The 22,500-nt window shown below is 38.4% G+C and overlaps 2 protein-coding genes across 3 annotated transcripts in view; one reads left to right on the plus strand and one right to left on the minus strand.

The window, feature by feature from the left end:
• The first annotated feature begins 1,318 nt into the window (after positions 1–1,318).
• On the plus strand, positions 1,319–11,517 carry LOC137993625 (tubulin polyglutamylase TTLL11-like). The gene is made up of 5 exons (XM_068839580.1): positions 1,319–1,738; positions 4,864–4,963; positions 5,926–6,817; positions 7,865–8,035; positions 8,792–11,517. Exons 1-5 carry the CDS (start codon positions 1,391–1,393, stop codon positions 9,153–9,155), a joined length of 1,875 nt encoding a protein of 624 aa, XP_068695681.1. The 5' UTR covers positions 1,319–1,390; the 3' UTR covers positions 9,156–11,517.
• Positions 11,518–11,649: 132 nt separating this feature from the next.
• The window catches only part of LOC137993626 (kynurenine aminotransferase-like), a 21,087-nt gene continuing 10,236 nt past the window's right edge, over positions 11,650–22,500 (minus strand). For both annotated transcript variants that reach the window (XM_068839581.1, XM_068839582.1), the window contains exons 5-15: positions 21,993–22,070; positions 21,316–21,387; positions 20,309–20,395; positions 18,554–18,670; positions 17,749–17,869; positions 17,491–17,567; positions 16,559–16,648; positions 16,009–16,195; positions 13,811–13,887; positions 13,541–13,627; positions 11,650–13,021 (exon numbers count right to left, since the gene is read on the minus strand). In XM_068839581.1, the coding sequence (XP_068695682.1) occupies positions 12,956–13,021; positions 13,541–13,627; positions 13,811–13,887; positions 16,009–16,195; positions 16,559–16,648; positions 17,491–17,567; positions 17,749–17,869; positions 18,554–18,670; positions 20,309–20,395; positions 21,316–21,387; positions 21,993–22,070 (1,059 nt within the window). In that variant the 3' untranslated portion in view covers positions 11,650–12,955. The remainder of the gene's footprint in view (positions 13,022–13,540; positions 13,628–13,810; positions 13,888–16,008; positions 16,196–16,558; positions 16,649–17,490; positions 17,568–17,748; positions 17,870–18,553; positions 18,671–20,308; positions 20,396–21,315; positions 21,388–21,992; positions 22,071–22,500) is intronic.

A 22,500-nucleotide genomic window follows, 5' to 3' on the forward strand; every position in this document is an offset into this window, starting at 1 on the left:
TAAGTCCTACCTTTCTGAGAGATCTCAACGTGTTGGTGTGAATGGAGGACTTTCTAATATACATATCCGCTTAAGCATGGTGTTCCACAAGGTAGCTGCCTCGGCCCTTTGCTGTTTACTATCTATACGAGCAAGCGGTTCGATGTCGTTGAAAGGCACCTTCCCGATGTTCACTGCTATGCGGACGACACCCAGCTTTATCTTGCCTTCTCCCCAGATGAGAGTGAGGCAGCAGTCGAAGCAATGCGCCACTGCATTGATGACCTGCACCAGTGGATGGTCCATGACCACCTAAAGCTGATCGACGATAAGACTGATTTCCCTCTCATAGGCACCAAACAGGAACTGGCTTAAGTTAACACAGGCAGTATTACAGTAGGTAATGACGTAATTCAAGCTGATACATGCGTTAGAAATCTAGGCTCGTGGTTTGACTCCACGCTTAGTATGTCTACACATATCACTAAGGTCTGTGGTGCAGCTTTCTCTCATCTGCGTAAATATTCGCCGCATGCGTAAGTATCTTAGTACTGAGGATATTAATACCTTAGTGCATGCGTTCATCACGTCACGCCCAGATTACTGCAACAATTTGTTGTATGGTCTTCTTGCTTGTCATTTGCATAAGATACAACGTGTCTTGAATGCTGCTGCAAGGCTAGTTTGCTGTGCGCTGCGCCACTGACATATCGCGCCGCTACTTCTTGATTTACACTGTCTTCCAGTCAAGGAGCACACCCAGTACGAGATTATTTTATTTGTTTTTAAAGCGTTGCATGGTATTGCGCCAGACTACATAACCAATCTAGTTGAGTTGTAATCTGGGTTCAAGTATAACTTGCGATCCACCAATGGTCACCTCCTTGTCCCGTTCAAGACAATGGGCAATCGATCGTTTTGCAGTGGCTGCACCTTCACTCTGGAACTGACGTGACTGCCACCTGAGCTACGCACAATCTCGGACCTTAGCTCGTTTATTATTATTCAAACTAACTTGAACATAAAATAAGTACAAAACTACCAAAATAACATTCTAAACTATGATCTATGATTAATTGAGTTCAACATCCAAGAAACATGTGATTAAGGAACTACAAAATTAGAAATTTATGTCACGAAAGCTATATATACGGTATCGGGCGTGTGAAAAACTAACAGCAGTGTTGACCGAAGATCAACAAGGGCAGCTTCGATTCATCACCCTCCCCTCGGCGGACAAAAGCTCTGGGAACGTGGTTGACCGGTCTGAGTTCGTCCCGGTACCCCTCAGAAGTACTTACCCCACTCACCTACTGGCTGACAGGGTTGGGTAGGAGGAAAACCGCAGTGCTTTTAGGGCCCGCGATACCACCAAAGTTGTGAAGAGGTGTCCACGATTTCCCCATCAAACATGAAATCGGACGATCCTGAATTGGACAGAGTAGTTTCCACCACTCAAATCCAGCCACTTGTTTCACGGAAGCTTCCTCGCTTAGTTACACCAATTCGAGGGAAAAAATGGCAAAACGAGAGCGATAATTACATCGTTGCTAAGGCCAGTGTGACTCATTCGCAACATGGAACCAAGGATCCCAAGAAACCAAAAAAGTTGATCTCTGAGCTCAACGTGGAAGGAAAGAGAGGAAAAGCAAAGAACCGACGAAGAAAACTTCCTCATGGCCCGTCTGTCGACACCTCGCGTGCACGAACAGGCTGTGAGGTTGTGCGTCTTGCCATTAAGGAGTTGGGCTGGCGCGAGGTTTGTACACGGTATATATTTTGCACTGATTTCTTCAGGTCGTGGTTTAGATCATTCACTCTCTCTCCATCCTGGTCCACTCTAAGTTGTTTTCCCTGTAGCTGGCGGAAATAACCATTGTTTCAATTCCAAACGTTGCAAGAGCACAGCCATGGAACATTAATTTGTTGTTCCAATTACGTTTTTAATCTTTGATCAACACGTTGTGTCAACAAAAAATTTTTACATAATGTCAATAAAGAAACAGTAACGTTGATTTATTTAGCGTTTAGTATCGTTGACAACTTCTTCAAGGTAAATCACGTACAGTCGCGCGTACGGTGTATCAAAAAACAAATATTTGAGAAGTCACAAATTTTCGACGCACATGCACGAGCGCTGTCGAAGAATTCAAAGATTTTGATGAAATCTCTTAATTTCAAATCTCAAGCAACGAAGTGGTTAATAGATAGTTTCTTCAAAGGCTTGCTCTGCAGCAAAACAGTTAATACCTTATTTTAAGTACATTTGTAATTCGAAAATTTAATAGTGTTGATATCATTTCGGTTCGAGGAAGTGTCTGGATACCCGGCAGCCGGGAAGTGTTTTCAAAAAACTAGATACTCGGCAGTCAGAAATTTTGACCAATTTTCTCCAAATAGCGCTGATGAACAGTATTTAAGTCTAAGAACCCATTTCACATAGCGCTGATAAACAGTATTTAAGTCTAAGAACCCATTTTAAAACGGTTAGCTTTCAAGTGTTGAAAGTTGTGTTGAAAATTGGTCAAAATTTCTGACTGCCGGGTATCTAGTTTTTTGAAAACACTTCCCGGCTACCGGGTATCTAGACACTTTTATACGGTAAATAAAACGTAACTAAACTGGGGCGACGCTTGGATCAACATATGTAACGAGATTAAGATAGGCTGCCAACAAATTGAAGAAACTAGAGAGATCTTAGTCCATTTAGTGCCTGTTAGCTACAGATAATCGAGCAGCTTCAAGTTCTTAAAATAGAGAGGCAAGCAGGGATAGCAGAGCGAAGGGGGTTCTGGGGGAATTGTCTGCCAGAAAATTTTGAAATCTTGAAGCTCGGAAATGCTACTTTCAGCATTCACGACGAGATATCAAAAAAAAGAAATGTGGGTCAACCGTAAAATGACAGATGTTTTACTTCTTATTTGTTACTGGATACATGTATGACATAACTAAATACAGTCATATATCCCAGCCTTGCGTATATTCCGGTCTTAAATCTGTACATGTTTGTCTTAATGCTTTGCTCATTTTGTTTTGTTTTTCCTTCGGTAAGTTTTCTTCTTTTATGTTTTATGGGTTTTAAAATTATTTTTAAATTTCTATTTTCTGCTTGAAATCAGCCCCCCCCCTCCCCCAGCTCAACCGTTCCTTGCTAGTGGAGTGAGAGAATTTTCCTGCTTTCTTAATTTAGTGCTGAGCAGACATCTTTTTATGGAAACATGATGGTAAATCTCGTTGTAACCAGACACGGATATTGTGAATGTCTTACTCAGCTAACAGTCAGTGTTTGTGTTGATTGATGGTTCTTTGAGACATTTTAACATGAAATATCGTAAAATGATGATTATTGCCCATGGATTAGTTACGTAAGTGATGCAGGGCTGGTCTCTGTTGGTGTGAATTTTTAGCTTAACATAAAATAGAGAAATGGGGTGAAAGGCTGGTAAAGGGTCCCAGTTAGGAGTACTGATGTCACTACATGCTCCTTTTTAAGTGCCGGGGAAGGCTCACTGTTCATAGGCTCTGCCAGAGAGTGAGATGCTGCACGTCCACCTCGTAACTCTGGATATAAAAAATCAGCAAAGGCGAGAGGCGAGTTTCTGGTGCCTGCATATAATGAGATGCCTGTGGCTAGGGGAAGGAAAACCCTGAGAGAAACCCCTGATCCTTCATGTTGGGGGTTGAGCTGGGAGCTAACCACCCACTCTCGTAAAACCCTTTTGTTTACGGAAACTTGAGCTAGAAATTCAACTGTTTCAGGGGTCGGAGGGGGGGGGGTCTCAGCCAAGCTCTTCTCCACTATTAAAGAGATGGAAACATGAATAGTGGTAGCCAAATTACCCTGCGGGAAGCTGTCACTAGGAAGGAGTCCCTAGTCCACCCTAGAAAGAAGATTAGGGTTGCATGCTGAGAGCAATGTGTGCCCCAGGGAAATCTATGGAAATTAGAGCTAGAAGATAGGAGTGGATAGGGCATGTCTTATGTGGTGTAGGATGGTACAAAAAGAGAGGATTGAATTTGGGTGGAGATGCTGGGCTGTTATTCAACTAAAAGACAGGACAGAATGGAGATATTTTGTTGATGCTCTATGATGATGATAAAATAGAGAAGGTATCCCAGGGGAATGGGCATTACTAAAACACAAAACACAGAAACAGCCAAACAAAACACTAAAACACCCTATATGACCCCACCATACACTGAATACTAACCGACAAAGGTTGGATTTGAGATTAAATATCGTTTTAGGCCTAAGCCTAAAACGTTATTGCTCCTAATTCATTGAGATTAGGATTCAGATTAAGACTGAGATTAGGAGCAATGACTTATTAGGCCAAAAACGATGCTTAACCCTTTCAGCCCCGATAGTGCCAAATTAATGGCACTTATAGATTTTACTCTGTCTAACGCCAGACGATTTTACTCGTCAATGGGGAACCCCTCGGGGCTTAAAGGGTTAATCTCAACTCCAACCTTTGTCGGTTAGTATTCAATGTATGGTGGGGTCATACATGCTGTTTTGGTGCTTCGTTTTGCTGTTTCGGTGTTTCGTTGTTTAGTAACGTCCCAGGGGAACATGGCTAATTTGAACAGGGAAACAAAGACAAAATGTCAATATTACCTTTCAGGGATAAAAAACCCGAGAACAAAATATTGTTTGAAGGTGATGTTAGAGGGATCAAGGTCCCCATCTCCCCTGGGAGATCTTCAATAGAGCACTGATTGAAGTCTTAGTCAGCTAAATTTCGGAATACGGGGCATAATTGCATACAGCAAGAGTCAAGTACGCCTTACGTTTTTTGAGACCCAAAAAATTTTATTTGTTAAGTGGAAACTGCAAAGATAAGTACAATATCGTTAAACAAAAAACCTTTCCCGTTTCAGATTCCTGTGGCTAGGCAAACTGGATGTGACTTTTATTGGCTTGGTGGAAACTTTGAAATACCAGATTATGTAGAAACTGGACAACTAAGCAAATTTTTTGGTGAGATGAAATACTTGTAAAACACACCTTGATCATTATTGGATGTAAACAAGTCAGTTTGGCACCATTTGGACCCATTACTCCCAATTCTCCTCCCCATGTCGTTTGTGACATTTTGGTGACAAAATGTACTGCAATAATTATTATTCTCACACACCTGTCCTTTAAAAGGTCCCTGTTTCTACACTTTATTCTCTATCATCTTAGCTCTTTTCAACTCCTTTCTCAGGGGCTCATAGGTTAATTCTTGTGGAATCCAAGCCAAAACAAGGGGTGGCAAATGGTAAAGTCCAAGACCCTGAGACCAAAACATGCAAGTGAACTCAGTTCACACCAATTGAAAATACATGTGATATAAATGAGACTTTGAGATCAGATGAAAAGTTTGCAAGTGCCAAGATTTTGGAGGTACCATAATTGCCACCCCTATTTTGAAGGGCGTGGTCCCACCTCTGGGTTTTCTGCAAGGAGTCTCTACATCATTGACATTGCGTGATGGCACTTCTGCAACCCTGCACTGGTGAGTCTGGCCACTTGCCTCCCACGAAAGTATCTCACCAATGCGGTCCAGGTTTGATTCCTGGACTCGGTGACACATGTGGGTTGAGCTTATTCGTTCTCTACTCTTCTCCCAGAGGTTTTTCCCCAGTTACTGCGGTTTTCCTTGGTCCTCAAATGCCAACATTTGGTTTGCGTTTATAATGTACATGTACATTGTACTCAATTAGTGCTCTATATTTAAGCACTGGAAGACTTGACACTTAAAAAAATTCATTATTATTGTCTTAATTAAATGAGCCATCACACTCAAGCAGAACATACACTGCTCACTGTTGACATCACTTGAAATGGAGTAGACATGCCTTGAAATACCTGATTTGACAATGTGTGCACTATATAATGTACATGACTGTATGCTAAACTGATAGTTATCTTATTACATGTCTTTTTTCCTTTGGCAGGCATGTCAGACGCTGCCCACAAAATACAGCTGACAAGACAAATCAACCGCCTTCAGCTACTTTTTCCTCATGAGTTCACCTTCTACCCTAAAACATGGATCCTGCCTGAGGAATATGGTGAACTTCTTGCTTATGCTTCGAAGAAAAAGAAGTCACAGACTTTTATCTTAAAACCTGATGGTGGATCCCAGGGTGAGGGAATTTTCCTAACACAGAATGTTCATGATGTTAATCTGGATGCATCCTTCACAAGGCCATCTGTTGTGCAAGAATATATAGCAGATCCCTATCTTTTGGAGAAGTTTAAATTTGACTTGAGAATTTATGTTGTATTGAAGAGCTTAGACCCATTGCAGGTGTACATTTGTCGGGAAGGAATGGTACGCTTCTGCACAGAACACTACCATCCACCAACACCCAAAAACATATTCAAGACATACATGCACTTAACGAACTATTCCTTGAACAAGTACAGCTCAGGATATGTTCAAAGTGATGCCGGTGATAAAGGAAGTAAGCAAAAGCTTAGTGCAGTCTTCAGAAAACTGGCAAAAGAAGGCTGTGACATAAAGCGTCTATGGGCTGACATTGACAAGGTTGCTTGCCAGACTATGATTGCTCTTGTACCAATCCTAAAACTTCAGAACCAGGTCATGAGTGCAGAGTTGAAGCAAAAGTTGAAGTGTTTTCAAATATTAGGTTTTGACATTTTACTGGACAAAAATCTTAAGCCTTTTCTTCTTGAAGTGAACTCAAGTCCAAGTTTAAGAATTGATCATGAAGAAGAAGTTAGTCCTGGGAAAGTTGAGCATGTTATTAGTGCAACAGACATGGAGATTAAACTTCCAATTGTCAAAGACTCCATGTTGCTAGCATGGCAGCATAAGAGAACGTAAGTATATAGAAAGAGTTCAATGATGTTTGTTGCTTTTGATGACCATCCTTAAGACAGATACACTGTAGAGTAGATTGGATGGAATTTAAGTAGAGAGGGTGTTGATTGAAGAGCAATCAACACCCTCCTGAGACAACCTTCCTTAACCCACTGTTTCCCGGGAGTGAGACTTAACAGATTTTACTCTGTCTAATGCCAGCTAAATGATTTTACTTGTCAACTGGGAACATCCTAGGGTGCCCTCTCCCTCCCCTTTTAACGCCTGCCACGCAGGCTATTGTTAGGGAAAACTTAACAAAATCCGTGGGTTCAAAAGACTTGAGTATGAAAATCTAAAGAAAAAAATTTGGATGCCCCCTTTTGAATATTTTTCTCCATGATTAATTAGTTTAGACAATGTCTATTATTAGGTGATTTGTAAGAATATGTTCCTTACAGTTTGCCGTTTTCCCACAGATAGCCATGTGTGTGCCGTGCATTAGCCATGTGAACGGATTGGGCATCCGTTCCAATGGCTCGGGCTATCAGTTCGAAAAAAAAATTGCATCTGTTCGAATGGCTTGGGCTATCAGTGCGAAAACAATTGTCACCCGTTCGAATGGGTTATTGCTGTTGTGTTCCAAAAAATGTTATCCCAACATTATTATCGTTTGGATATTATTAAAGGCCTATGCTTTTCTATTCCTTTCTCCTTTTACATCTCCAAGAAATGCTAACAATCATTCAGAATATTATTGATACGATGCGGGAACCTTGATCATTTTACTTAGAATATATTTATTCGACATTAAATTTTTGTTGATTTAATTGAGAGAATTTCTGATTTCACAAAAAAATTACTATAATTATTAGCTGGTCCTGCAAAGAGCTAGTCATGTATAGGAAGATCAACGATAAATTATTGAAAGAATGAAACGTGTAAATACTAGAAAACAGATTTGATGTAAATTGCAGAGAATTTAAACATTAAATTAAATACTTGTAGTAAGCACTGTGTTGATTATAAAATGAGTTCAGCGATTTTCATGACACTTGCTGTTGCAGGGATGACAGTCCTCCAGAGATTGCAGGTTGCTTGCACCAAATTTATCCCAAGCTGGCTTCCCAATTGGATCACCATCGAGTTGTGGAACGGTGCGTCACATTGTTTAGACACTTCGTGGGTGTTCGAACATCTACCAGAATGGGTCCTACATCTTTCAGAATGATGGCAAGGTAGGTTAAATATTTTCGGTTGTGTCTGGCCAATATTAATTTGCATGTAATAAGACCAGTGGGAAAACAAATTGGACTAGCCACCCAAAATTAATACTGAGAGTCTTAATTACCATGATGTCTTCCTCATTTTCTTGTCACCCATTTAGAAGTCAGGTGCTGGCTGGTAAAAAGGCAAGATGTTAACTGCCACTATTTAAAAATGATATTGTGGACTGAAGTTCACTTTAAGTTTTTCCTGTACATTCTTTTGTGGTCACGATTTCAATGTTATTGGGTAAGTTTCAGAATAAAATATGAGTTTGAGACTTTCACCTAAAAGTCAATTATTTTTAGCATAATGTTACATGTACCTGCACCGTTTTTCAAGTAATATGTTCTGATAAGGCTGATGGCTTCACTGTACATGCTTGCATGTTTATTATGGCCAGGGATGTACAGTGGACAATATTCAATTACCTGACATGCACAGTTATTTTACACCAACTATTTTGATTTTTCGAGAATTAATATGAACTAGCATACAGTGTATGTCATGCTGTGTTAGGCCAATGCAATAGACCAAATTATCATCCCATAGTACAGCTCCCTAAATTTGAAATTAATTTCTGCCTGGTTGTCTGGCTGTAATATGTTACAGCTTCTTGTTTTTTCCACTTCACGGCTCAAATTAGTTTGTTCGAAAGAAATGCAGACCATAGCTGCAGTATCACTCAGGTAGTAATTTAAGGTTATCGTATGTATTGCTTTCAACAGGCGATGTCATCTAACTGACTTTGGCTTCACTCTTGCTGCGTTTGACATAATGTTCATCAACATGAGTCGTCGTCATCCAGTAGGCGATTCTGGTCGGGCAGCTCTCAGTTTTAATGCCTTCTGTGAATCGCTCATAGCAATAGGGCACAAGAAATTCTCACTGACTATGAGACTGGAGCCTGTGGAAATATTACTGACTGTTTTGAAACACTGCGAGCAACATTTGCAATGGCCAGCAGGGAAGAAAGGCGATGTGTCACAACCTCAAAGAAAGCAAAAACTTCCTTCCCGATTAAGTGTACGTACGATGCACAGCTGCTTTCTTTTACCAACAAGTCCTCTTATCAAGGATGGTCTCTTGTAAATCATTCATCACAGTTGGTGATTTCTCATCAAGTTCTGCAATTCTGAAATCACCAAATCTCAAAATCCCAGACAGTAAATTATAACATTTGGGGAACTGTGGCAATCCTTGGTTTTCACATCAATGTGTCCATGTTGGTGTCCCAAACTATAAAAAAAATGTAATCTTTCTTTCAGTTAAGAGACATGGTTACTAAATTCCACACAAGTGGAAACTAAGGACATGGTTTATGCTACTCCTTGAAGTCCTTGAAAAGCCCTGGAGAGGTAGGCTTTTTCAGCAAAGAAAACAATGAAACACCATGTATGGCATAGAAATCTTCTTATAAAGACTCCTTGAAAACTCAATTTCTGGTACTTGAAAACTCCTTGAATACTCCTGGAATTTTATAGACAAAATCCAACACGAACCCTGTAAGTCTAGAATAATTATATAGTAATTATTATTCCTTTAAAGATTCTCTGTCTAATTAATGCTAGATGATTTTCCTCATCCATGGGGTGAAAAGGTCTACAGTGCAGCTTGGAGATGAGAGAAACATTACTTGAAATACTATTTCTACATGTAAACATCTGCAGATAGATGGCTAGCAGTTCCTTCTAAGTCAGTTGAGCTCCCAGTCTCTCCCCAACTCACACGTGTGACTAAAGCAGGTGGCTCGAGACTGCTAGCAGTCTACCTGCAGATGCCCATCAACACAAATGGAGAACGACTCATTTGGGATTTTTGTTTTCTTTCTCTTTTTGTGTAGATTCTGAGTATACAAAATAGCATACAGTGTATTGTGACAGTGTCTTACCATTTCAATTCTGTCTGTAAGCCTTGAGTAACAAAGTGTTGACCCCACTACTACTAATGCAAGGTCGGGGGTATGTGGTAGCATGTCTTGAAAAGTGATAACCTTAATATTTTTTCTTTTCAAAATTTAAAAATTAATTCATTTTTACGGAGCACATAAGACAGTCAACAGGACACATTTAGTCACTAATAAACTAAGGCACATTACTTTTATTTTTCATTTTGAGGCCATTCTTTATAATATATTAGTAATCCATCTGATATTCACAAATGACTTTCTGGGCACTGAAACATAACATTTCCTGATAGAAAAATGAACTAGAGTTGAATTTCCTACCAAATATGATGGCTTGAGAAGTTACATGTACCTCTGGTAAGTCACTCAATCAATCCAATTTTCATCTGGGTTTATCCCCATAAATGGGGGTGGCCGGATTTACCCCACTTTGTCAGCAATCCTTTTAACTCCCACTCTCCATCGTGTCCTTTTTCTCCACTTGCGTCTTCCATGTCTTCTTTGGTTGTCCTCGCTTCCTCTTGCCCTTCACTTTGAACTCCAACGCTTTTCTCAGAACATGCCCATCATCCCTCCTCAACATGTGCCCGTACCATCTCACTCCATTTGCCTTTGCCATCTGAACCACTGTTTCCTTCAATCCCAACATCTCCATCAGGTCCTCTGTCCTCTTTTTCTCCATCAGTTTTGCACCACACATTGCTCTCTCAGTCCTTCTCAAAATTGCGATCCCATTTTCCCTCAGACACCATGTCTCACTCCCATATAACATCGCCACTCTTACACAACTCCGATAAACCATTCCTTTCACCTTCATCAAGAACCTTTTTGAGTTCGGCAAATCTCCACATTCCCTGAACTACACCCAGCCAATTCTTGCTCTTACTGTCACAGCTGCCTCACAGCCAACCACTTGTATTCACCCTATCCCCCAAATAACAGAAACCTCTCACCGTTTCCACCTCTTCACATAACTCCTCCACCGGTTCCACGAATCCATCAGCTTGCTTCTTGCATCCTCCATGTCACACAAAATCTCTCCCCAACCTCGAGGTCACCCTCTTTACTTTTGAGCATCTTCCATGGATCCATTTCCCACATTTCACACACAACACTGAATTTGCCATTACTCGCTTCCCACAGATACCACATGGATCTACCTTACAGACACTTCACCTTCTGCCCCAATCACTACCACTGACTGCCGGCAGTCAACAACGGCCGCTCGCAAGGGCTTTTGCAAGGTGGTTTCACCTTCAACTCTGATTGGTCCATTTGAATTTGACCGCGCGCTGGCAACACGACCCTCCAATCAGAGTTGAGGGTGAAACCACCTTGCGAAGCCGCTCATCAGGCTTTCCATCATTCTGCAAGCAGTGCTTGTGCAGCCCAAGGTCAGGGGTTGCACCTTTCTGTTTGTGGTAGGCAAGTGCGGCCCACCCCAGCCTTTGGGCTGGCCGGTGCCTATGTTTTCCCGGTGTCATCATGAGGGTTTTATTTGAGCGCATAGTTTCTACAGGGAGCATGCCCTTGCTTACCCCCAACCTTGATTTTCGGACACGAGTGGTCCCGAGACTAAGCCTCTCCGACGATTTTGAGAAGGAAGGCAGGGACGCTACTCCCTGAGACCCCATATTGCATTATAAAGCAAACAACAAATTAATATTTCATCCTCTAAAAAGGTTTAATTAATATTAATTTATTCATTTTCCTGTAGAGTAATTTAGTTCCCTTGTTGAACCCAACTGTGCAAATCTTCAAAATTAAATTGCCCTGTATGCATGCATATTGTACAAAATGACGACTACTAAATCCTGCACAGCATTTCATAGTTGAGATTATATTGTAAAATTTTATGACTTTGATTGGACCATATCAAAATAGCTTTCCCTTTTAAAACATGTGAGAAGAACATCATATGAAAGAGAAACCCCATCTGATTTTTATCGAGTTGCATTTGGTAGTTATGTTCTCCATGTCTTTTATATCAGTTTTGATGTATTTATCGCAGCTTGGATGGTTGACAGGAAAGATCTTTGCGTCAGTTATTTCAAAGAATCATTGTCGTCATGCAATGTAATTTTGAGGCATACTTAGTCTAATATTATTGCTGTGAGTCCACAGGCAAGCAGCACACTAATTTTGGCTTGGAGGATGGGGTCCCTCTGTTGCAGATTATATTGGCAGCTTGATGTCGATTTTAGGGAATTCTGTTAGCCACTATGATTTTGCACATGCACTTTGAATGTCCATGCTATAACATTATTCCAATGCATGCGCTGTTGGTCTGACCAAATGTGGTTCTAGTCAAAAGCCCACAGATAAGACTTAGAGTTGGGTCTCCAGTTGCTCAGTTCGGTCAAAGCATCCAGCTAGCTCTTCAAGGGGCATTGATTCAAATCCCATCGAGGTTTCACATTTTTTCCGAGTTCCATTTGATTGTTGTCAATTCAAAAGGTACACCAACAAATCCCCTAAAGATTCTTCAAAAATGGAGCTATACAAACAGCTTTTATGATAGCGTCATTTGACTACAACTACCAGAATTCAATTTGTTTTTCTTTTCTTATTTAAATTTTGTATTTCCAGTAGGGTAAAAATAACATTAACTCTATCGTATGAGACAAGCAAAACTTGAAGGATTCTGGGACTTGCAGTCAAATGGTGTCATCATGCAAATGTCCTATTACAACTTGGCTTTCTTATTCTACTGTACAAATTTCTTTGCCAATACACTGTATATTAAACGGAATGAGAATTCATTTTTCAATATTGAATGCGCTTTTCCTCCTTTTTCAATAAAATAGGATTTTCTCTTGTCCATTACATGAACACCAAAAGAGCTACTGTAGTCATTTCACAAAGCTTTTCCTTATACTCAGTCATGCAATACCCCTCACACACACAAAAAAAAAATACTGTAACCCTAAAATTAATATTCCTAGAAACTTTTTTCAATTGTCATTTAATGTAGAATTGTCACTTCTCATTTGCTTAGTTCATCTTTCCATTCTTTGAGCTTCTTAGCACCCTTTTCCAGTGTACTGTCCTCCTAAAATTCAATATAAAAAGGTATCAGAAAGAAATATCAAGTATCTTTTTTGCTCCACAGTGACTACAATTTAATTTAGGAACAGGTGCAGCTCAGTTGGTTAGTGTGGGGCTTTCGGAGCAAGGGGTCCACGCGGTTCGATCCTCTATGACTTCAAGGTCTGTTTCAACTTTAGGATACAGTCGGCTCCACTGATACCAGCCTAGCAGCTGAAGGAACTTGCATTGTTAAATAAAAGTGACTTAAGTTACCTTAAAATTTGCCTTTATTAGTGCTAATAGTTCCACTTGCAGTGTTCCATTCTTTCCCGCTAATAATAATAATTGATTGCTAGAAAGCAATGTATCAAGTGAAGCAATGATCCTTGCCTGCGAGCAGGCTCTCTGAGGGACTGGGGTTGGGCTCACCCCCTCCGCTCAGAGAGAGCATGCTTGCAGGTTAATAAATTTAGGATCCTCGCAGTTATGAACACACTTTTAGCAATTGCGTAGAGAAGCCTAAAAAGTTCTGTTTTCTAACCTTGATAAAGCAAAACCTTATGTACTTGGATCCATAGTGCTTGTGTTGTGTAGAATAAAAAGCACTTGGAGGAATAGCAGCGATTCCCTGAAAATAATATGTGAAAAAATCTTCATGATAAATTTCTATACAGCAGTTGCAATGTATCCTACTGTAAATGATATTACACTGTATTTCATACTATGTGACAGGAATCTGCAAAGGGCAATTTTAAAACCAAATTGTTCACAATAATATTATAATAATTGATCTTTTGTCAGGCATAAATACCTTTTCTTTGGTTAACCACCGCACAAACTTGTAGTCATGGGGATCGTCACTTTTATCGTATTCATCAAAATTCACATCTACAATGAAATGAGTTGTCAAAAATAAAAACAATACTGAAGAGTTAGATTGCGTGCGTTCAATTATTCCGGAATGAGAATATGTGGAGTAATGATTTAAAACGCTACGTCTGGCATTTTGAAGCAACAAGGGTAATAAAGATATGTTTAAAATGGTACATGTATTTCAGCAGGTAAAATTAATGAGAATTTTAATTTTGAATCTCCGTAAAAACCAAGGATTTTTAACTTCTATTCCACATACATTGTATTCAAATTCCAGGATACGGTCAATTGAATGCACCCTTAACCATCAGTCATTTTCCTGGAAATTACATGTAGTGTAGTGCTCAAGAGCACAAGAGATTAGCAACAACAGAACTGTCAGCTTTAGGCAGTGGCACAGTGGCGAGAGCACTTGCTTCCCACCAAGGTGGCCTTGGTTCAATTCCCATCATATGTGGGTTGAGTTTGTTGGTTCCCTCTCCCCTCTCCTCAAAAACCAACAATTTGATTTGATTTGCATTAATTTGTTGATTTCAGTTTACAGTGTCCCCAATTAGTGCTCCTGCACTAGAAGACTAGACGCTTAAATACATGTAAAGTTCATTTCCTTTCCTTTCCACTACACTGACATTAAAGGGGCTAGGTCACGCTATTTTAGGTAATTTTGTTTAATTTTGTTAATTATGAGCTCTAAACGTCAAATTGACAGAGCAAGAGTCTTTCATTTGCAAAATCACCGCAACTGGGAATGATTTTCAAGCTTTGTAAATGACATTTTGATACAGACTGAATAATTATAAATTTGAAAAAGGGCACTGGGCTGACGTTTTTCAAATTTAATCCATTTCAATCCTCTCCAGTTTTGTCCATCCATGTCCCTTCTTGGCTTCCCTGTGCTTTGTTAGAATTCTTCTATAGTTTTGAGCAGTTATTTTGATATTTCAGTTAATTCTATGACCATTCGATCAGTGCTGAAAATGCCTAAAATAGCGTGACCTAGCCCCTTTAAAGAATAGGCACGCATTGCATAAGCGTGGCAGTGCAGTAACTAATTGACACATTGCTTTATTCCACAACTGCCCACTAAGCTGCGTTTTGTTTTTCAGCCCTAATAATATACAATATCGTTTTGGTATCGTAAATTATTCTTGCATGGGACCTCGCTTCCCGTTCACACCCGCCATTTTGTGTTTCATTTTTTTTTTTTGGAAGTCAAACCCAATAAAGCTGTTAATAGTGATACATTGTCATCGAGGCTGACATGAAGATCCCTTCAACTCGACAAGAAATGTGCAAATTCGACACAAAGATCGCAATCGTCCAACTCTTGAGGTTGACCATTTTCTGCAAAGTCAAAAATTCACTCTCCTAGATGAGGTATTGATCACCAGGTAATTCCATCGTTTTGGAAATAGAAGCAGATTTATTTATATTCATCAGCGTCACAAATTCTTGCCGATTTTGGGGCTCATTTTTTGAAATTTAAGGCCGGTGCCTACTATTGTTATTGTGCATACGTTCTGCGCATCTTGAGATACTCGGATTTCCTATCGGTGATGCTTACTAATACAGGGATATTTTTGCAAGGTTTAAAACTATCCGGAGAAAGTAGATCTTAGTAAGTACTCTTGGTATCTGAAAAGAAAATTGGGGGTAACCATGCATTTTTGAGAGACAATTAAGTTTCAATTTGAGAAAGAACGCCATACATTGCTTTGTATTTTAAAGCTTTTTATTATATTATTCATGAATTTTCTTTGAAAAATGCGTGGTTACCCCCAATTTTCGTTTTGGATTTTAATAACACTTGTTAAGATCTACATGTACATTTCCTGCATAATCACACACCGGGGCAAATATATTGTTAATTAGTAGGCACCGTCCTTAAGCATGCTTCCAACAGACCTATTTATTTTCATGATTATATTTTATGCACGCGATGTGGGCCTATTGGCACCACTGACTTACACTCTTACAAGCCAGTGGCATAGCGTGTACAGTGCCCTTACAAAAAGCCAAACTGCAAAATCCTGACAAGTGCCTGACTGGAACCACCTTAAAATAAACCTCTGGCACCAATCTTCCACCCATAAATATATATATGTGTACTGTAATTTGATAGATAAGAGTTCTCACCGATATCAGATGTGTCAGCCATCATAAAGTAACCTCCTTCTGGAATAGTCGGCTTAAAACCAACCTCCCGTAGAAGCTTAGCCATAAGGTCACGTTTCTGCTGGAGCATACCACTGAGTTCTTTAAAATATGATTTTTCAGTGCCTATAAGTGGGATTTGATGTTCAAATGCTTGTGCCAGGGCTTCCTTGAAAAAGAGGCAAAGGATCATGTATAACTTAGTACAGTTAGACTAAGTATAAGAATATTCAAGTGGGTGGATGGAATCAATTTTGGGATCACTTAAGACAAGTCCCACCAATGGTTATTGTAAAAGCATCAACATGCAAATTAATGCAGGGCCTCTAACAAAGTTACGCCAAAATCTTTCATGGTTTGGGTAACCTGGGGTCAGCACCATTAAGAGATGATCAGTACAGGCCACCCAACTCTCCCTACACAAGGAATGCTTGATTTATCAACCATCTTTTAACATCATATTCACAAAAAGTACAAAACAGTTTGATAAAAAATTAACATGATAAAATGGAAATAATTTTTGAACCTATACCTGGGTTGGGGTGGGGAGGGTGTACGTCACTTGTGCCTGCACAGTCTGAATATTTTTAATTAACTCTTTTGGAGCAATGGACCACCCAAGCTAAAAACAAAAATGGACAGGATCAAAATAATGAAACTGTTAGATATGTTTCAGCTGACAGACCGTACAAGACAAAGAGAAATCTGCTTTAAATTTAAATAAATTAGTTTTCCTTTCAAACACATCATTTTCAATAAATCATGAATGGACGAAGACTTGAAAAAGAGAAATAAACCACATTGTGTACATTATTTTGATTGTTAAACCCATTGACACATGGCAGTGAGACTTAACAGATTTACTGTGTCTAATGCCAGACGATTTTACTTGTCAACGTGGGGCATCCTAGGGCATTTGAGGTGACAATAGGTTAAGCATATTGATAATGGTAATTTATCATGATACTTCGATTATTATAGTCCCATAATTATGGGAATGCAAGTACTGTATTATACTACTCATTCAAGGTAAAAAAAAACTGCAAATGCTTCAGAATTGCACAGCTACGAACAGAGATTACTAAAATAATGAATTCACTTTTGATGCCAGCTCACATCTTCTATAGTCATACATACGTAGATACGTAGAAACAAATCTAAATGTAGCTATATGACTGTTACAAGTAAAATCATTAAAAAGGGAGATCTAAATGTAGCTATTATGACTGTTACAAGTAAAATCAAGTCGGTGGGCCCTTCTGTGGAACACCCTGCCCCACCAAGTAAGAACTTACATTACATGAGAGCATTAATTTTTTCATCCTTTCCTAGCTTGTACTGACGGTTTTTCTGCTTAATGTTCCACACCATCTTATAAAAGGGTTTCATTCTCTGCACATTATCTATTTATACAGTTTACTTCTATAGACTAATGTGATGATGATCATTCTTTAATTAATTTACCTTCCACCCAGTGACACTAAAAGTCTTCCCTGCACTCCCAATAGTTATTGTCCTCTCCCACATACCAGGGAGTGTGGCTGTATCAATGAAAAGACACACTGTGAGCCACTTATACACTCAGTCATGCAGCTCTTAAAAAAAACCAACACTTTGGGCCTGCACGAAGCCCTAGATTGGTGTAATCTTAACAGAAGGTACATCTAACTGTAACCTGATTGATCTACCTGAAGAATACAAGACTAAGTTGAAAATTCTCACCTATCCTAATGTGCTCTGCTCCATCATAGACAAGCCATTCATACACTTCATCACTAATACAAATTACATTGTATTTTTTGCACAGATCTGCAATGAGCTGTAGCTCTTCTAAACTAAAAACCTACAACAGGAAAGTAACTCATTCTTACACGTAATTCAAACAGATGTCCTGTCATTCCTAAAAAGCAATGAAGAATTTTAAGGTAGGAAAAACAGGTACGTAGACCACATTAGAAATTGGTCACGTGAAAAAAAACTTTCAGATTGATGGCTGGGTGGGTTTCAACTGAGGTTTTTCCACATGCCAAGCTACACCATTAAATATTTCATCCTGGAAGGAAAACAATAATAATATTGAAAGTAAAAGCAACAGAACCAGTGATGATTTAAAGGTGATTACTAAAAATAACTGTACATGCAAAATCTGCATGCCCTTTTCAGTCTGTTGCTCTTCAACCAGTTACCGGTAATTGGTCATTAAAATTTTCTGAGTTGATGTCTGCCTCCTCTTCAAAACAAGTGTTTTGTGACTATAATTAGTTCTACTTTACATACATGTATGAATGAAAACTAATTTTCATAGGAAAAACTTTGCACTTACATGTAGACTCGTTTTTAAAAGGAGGCAGACATCAACTCGGAAATGGCCTATTGACCCCAGATGTCGTACTCTTAATAATAATACTACATGTATTATTTTAAAATTAAAACATTTTGTAGGGTATTATATAATTTTAACTCCACAACCAACATCAGCAATTAATGAAAATATACAGTTGCACAGGTATCAAGCTTTTTTGGCCACCTTTCCAGTAGGATTGTGTGGTGTGTTAAAGACAATTGCCCTCGTCTTTTCGCTAAATGCAGACTCTAGTTCCTCTTTGTCCAAAATCCAGTCCTTTGTTGACGTAGCATTTTCTTTCTGATGAACAAAATCACACAGAAAATGTTACAAAGCATTTAACCCTAGCCTACAGCTGTACATGTAACTGTAATGTCCCTGCCTAAATCTCAGAGTTTATAAAAACTTAATACAGATTTGAATGTGATCAGCCTTTACAAACTGACGTCCGATCTCACCCTAGAGAAAGAATACATGCAATGTAAACCAACATGATACTTTGCGATATGTGTGGTATATAAATCCTACTTGGTAAAAGAGGAATTAAAAGGTTTGCACTGGCTAAAAATTCTTATCGTCGCGGATGTTTCGGCTACAACTGTTATCTTCTTAGCAAAGGATAAAAAATGCAAATGTTTAACGGCGTCCTGTATAGTAACGTAATATTAAATATCTCGAAAGAATTCCTTAAGGTAACAAGTCGCTAGTCTCAAGAGTATTATTAATGATGATAGAAGTTGTTAATGTTTTTGTATACGCTAGGCAGCGCTATGTGTTCGTTTACAGAGTTCTCATCTTGCACGGAGTGCCACGCTTCAAGAATTAGTCTTTGTCACCACGTCAGTGACCTGTCAACAATTTCCACATTCTCCAAATCTATTTCATGACTGTGGAGCATAAGGTGTTTGGCAACCAAAGAATTTTCATCCAATGTTGCTATGGCCTTTGCTGTTCTTTCACGCGTGTTTTTAGCGCACGTGATGTCTGGCCAACGTAAACAGAATCACAATCTTTACATTAATTTGATCTTGTACACGATTCCTCTGGAAGCCTGATCTTTCCCGATTTTGTCTTTTGGTTTTTCGAGTATGTGATCAGCCTACGTCCGATCTCACGCTAGAGAAAGAATACATGTGGCACATGTGTTACCAAATTTTTGACATGTCTGGCTACACACCGAGTATTTTTAAATCCTACTTACAATGTACCATAACCATGTACATGGCATCGCTTACTTTCCAGTTTTAGTCTAGCCAGTTATTTATTAGAAAAATCACAGAAATTAATTTATTCAACCTAATCAAAAACTCCAACTTCCAGAAAGTGATCTGGACAAATTTACACATGGTAAAATTTACTGTAAATTTTGAGACAACAATTTTGGGTTAATTACCGTAAGTATATTTTTATTAACATTTAAAATAATAATTTTAAGATGAAAAATTGTGTTTCTACATGTACATTGTATTAAAGAGTACATACACAAAATAATATTGTACCCTAAAGAATGTAATAATAATATGCAATCAGTATTTTAAATAATTATTCTTAATTAACATTGCACTGTGCACAATTTAAAATTCTGAAATATTGCTTTCAGTTTACATGAATTCCCACATTAAAAATAATAAATGATAATGAATAGAGCGCGTTTCAATCGAGTGTCGTAAAACCAAAACCAAAGTACAAGTAATTACTTTGGCCAATGAAAAAGTACCGAGACAATCCCGTAAACCAATCAAAACTCTAAGTAATTACACATAACCAACACAAAGCACGGGAAAATGTGCATGGTTTCAATGATTGGTTGAAACTTTTGAACCAATCACTGAGTGAAGTAATCAAAAACCAATTGAAAGCAATTTGCTAATTACTTTTGACACTCAATTGAAAACCGCTCTGACTAACAACTACTGAACACATTTTAATGATCCTTACGGCTCTAATAGGGACAAACTTGGGAATTCCACCAGCAAATGATATTTGGGCCACATAGCAATCAAAGAATGGCTCAATGATAATCACCTGTAAAGAGATTAAGAAAGATTAAATCAGGTTTACTTTAAAATTTAATAATCCAGAAATCGTACATGAAAGATACTTTTCCAACAACTATAAAGTTAAGGAGAAAAAAAGCTGCTTTGGATGTACAAGGACTGCATTTACATGTACAATAATTTTTTATTTATGCACCCTGCAGTCGACAATGTTCATGGAAAAAAGCCTGGCCCCAGTCAGTGATTGAAGATTACTAGGTCCTGAAGGTTTCTTACATGTATCAGCAAATGCAAAACAACATCCCAAACATCCCTTGTCAAAAATGCCAGGATCCTAGCATCCTCTGTTGCAGATACTGGAGACTGAAGGAAAGCCTAAACAGGCAAAAAAAATAAAACTAGGCAACAACGAAAATGTTACATGTACATTTCTTTGCCTATTTAGACTTTCCCTTCATTCCTACTACAGCCTGTATCTGCCTCTGGGTCTTCATGATATCATGGATTACATGTACAGTGTAGATGCCACAATTCCATTTTGTCATTGCAGGGACACACTGTGTATGAGTTATAAAATTTAGTTTTGGCTAGGCAGGGTTTATAAATTAACAAAACTATTTAAGACATCCTCCACAGACTTATCACAACATGATAAATTGATTTTAATACCCACTGACTCCTAAACTGCTCCACATTCACCTTATCACTCAGCGGCCATTTTGGAGTCCGTGGGGAAATTAAAGGCTTTGTCTTTGCATTGTCTTTAATTTGCACGTCTAGACATTGAGTGATATGGGTCTATTGACATCTGGCATTCGATAGATTAAAATCACTCAAGTCTCACTTCTGCAATTCAATGGGTTTATAACAGGAGCAATGATTCAGGCCAGTAATTTAATTTGTCATCAATATTATTGTAAAGATTATGAACCTTTTTGTTCAACTTACTTCATCACCAGGATTTACGAAGCTTTGAAATGAACAATAGAGAGACTCATAAGCTCCACCTGTTATCAAGATCTGCAATTAAAATAAAAAGAAACCAATCGTTCATACATGTAACTTAAATGTAATTGTGGTAGTTATTGTTTATACCCACCAAAAATACTAAATTGTTAATCTACATGCAGGAACATGGTCAGATTTTTAGCTTAATTATTTGTAAATCTCCCATAATATTATTGTAATAAACGGTTAGTATGTATACTATATACATGTACATAGCCCTATCTACACTGTACACTGTACATGTAGATCTTCCTTCTTGACTAGCTTTGCTATTTGAGAGCAGAACTGATTTGCAATAATAATATTATTGGAATGGAATTGATTAATAAATTTAAGATTTTCATGTCCACGTCATGACTAAATCCATGATGTCAGTCTGAGTGGGTAACATTGCAACTTTATGTGAACAGAGCTGGGACTCTCTAAAGTTGGGTAACTAACCATCAAAAGATGCTTTGACTGTGTTTCATCATGTTTGCTACAACTTTGATAAAATATTACTTTTAAATTATTAATCCTGTTTGGACTGGTCTAACAATATTAATTAAACCTTGACGGGAATTCGTTAACAAAAAAATCTTGCCTTTATAAATTAAACCGACTCTGCCTACATGTACCTCTGAAAGAGGGTCAATCTGTCTTTTCATCAACATTGTGTAAAGTTTCCCCAGTGCTGAGACTAACCTTGGATGACCCTAATTTATAAAAAAAATCATAATTATTGAAAAATAAAACAACATCCATTTCTGACACTACTAGTGAAAGTTTCCATTATGCTCTCACTGACAGTTTGCTCTCTGTAAGGATACAATATTGGTTTTCCTTATGCCAGAACATGGTTTAATTGAGCTTTCTGAGACCATGAAACTATAATTAGAAACCGCAAAATGTTTATGCTACATGCCAGTGTAGTTTTCTCTGCTTTTTCTGAACATACGTTTTGTACTGTAACATTCTTAAAGGCTTTTGCCTTTACTTCTTTAATTATCGGTAGACATTAAAAGCTATTTGCATTTGTAAATGTAGCAGTCAGCAGCCTGACATGTAAAAAATAACTTTAGAATTTTAATGAATAAAATAATCATAATTTAAAGTCACTGTAATTATTATTAGCAGATAATAAAT

This window comes from Montipora foliosa, chromosome 2 (assembly GCF_036669935.1).
Source record: "Montipora foliosa isolate CH-2021 chromosome 2, ASM3666993v2, whole genome shotgun sequence".
NCBI classification, from domain to species: Eukaryota; Metazoa; Cnidaria; class Anthozoa; order Scleractinia; family Acroporidae; genus Montipora; species Montipora foliosa.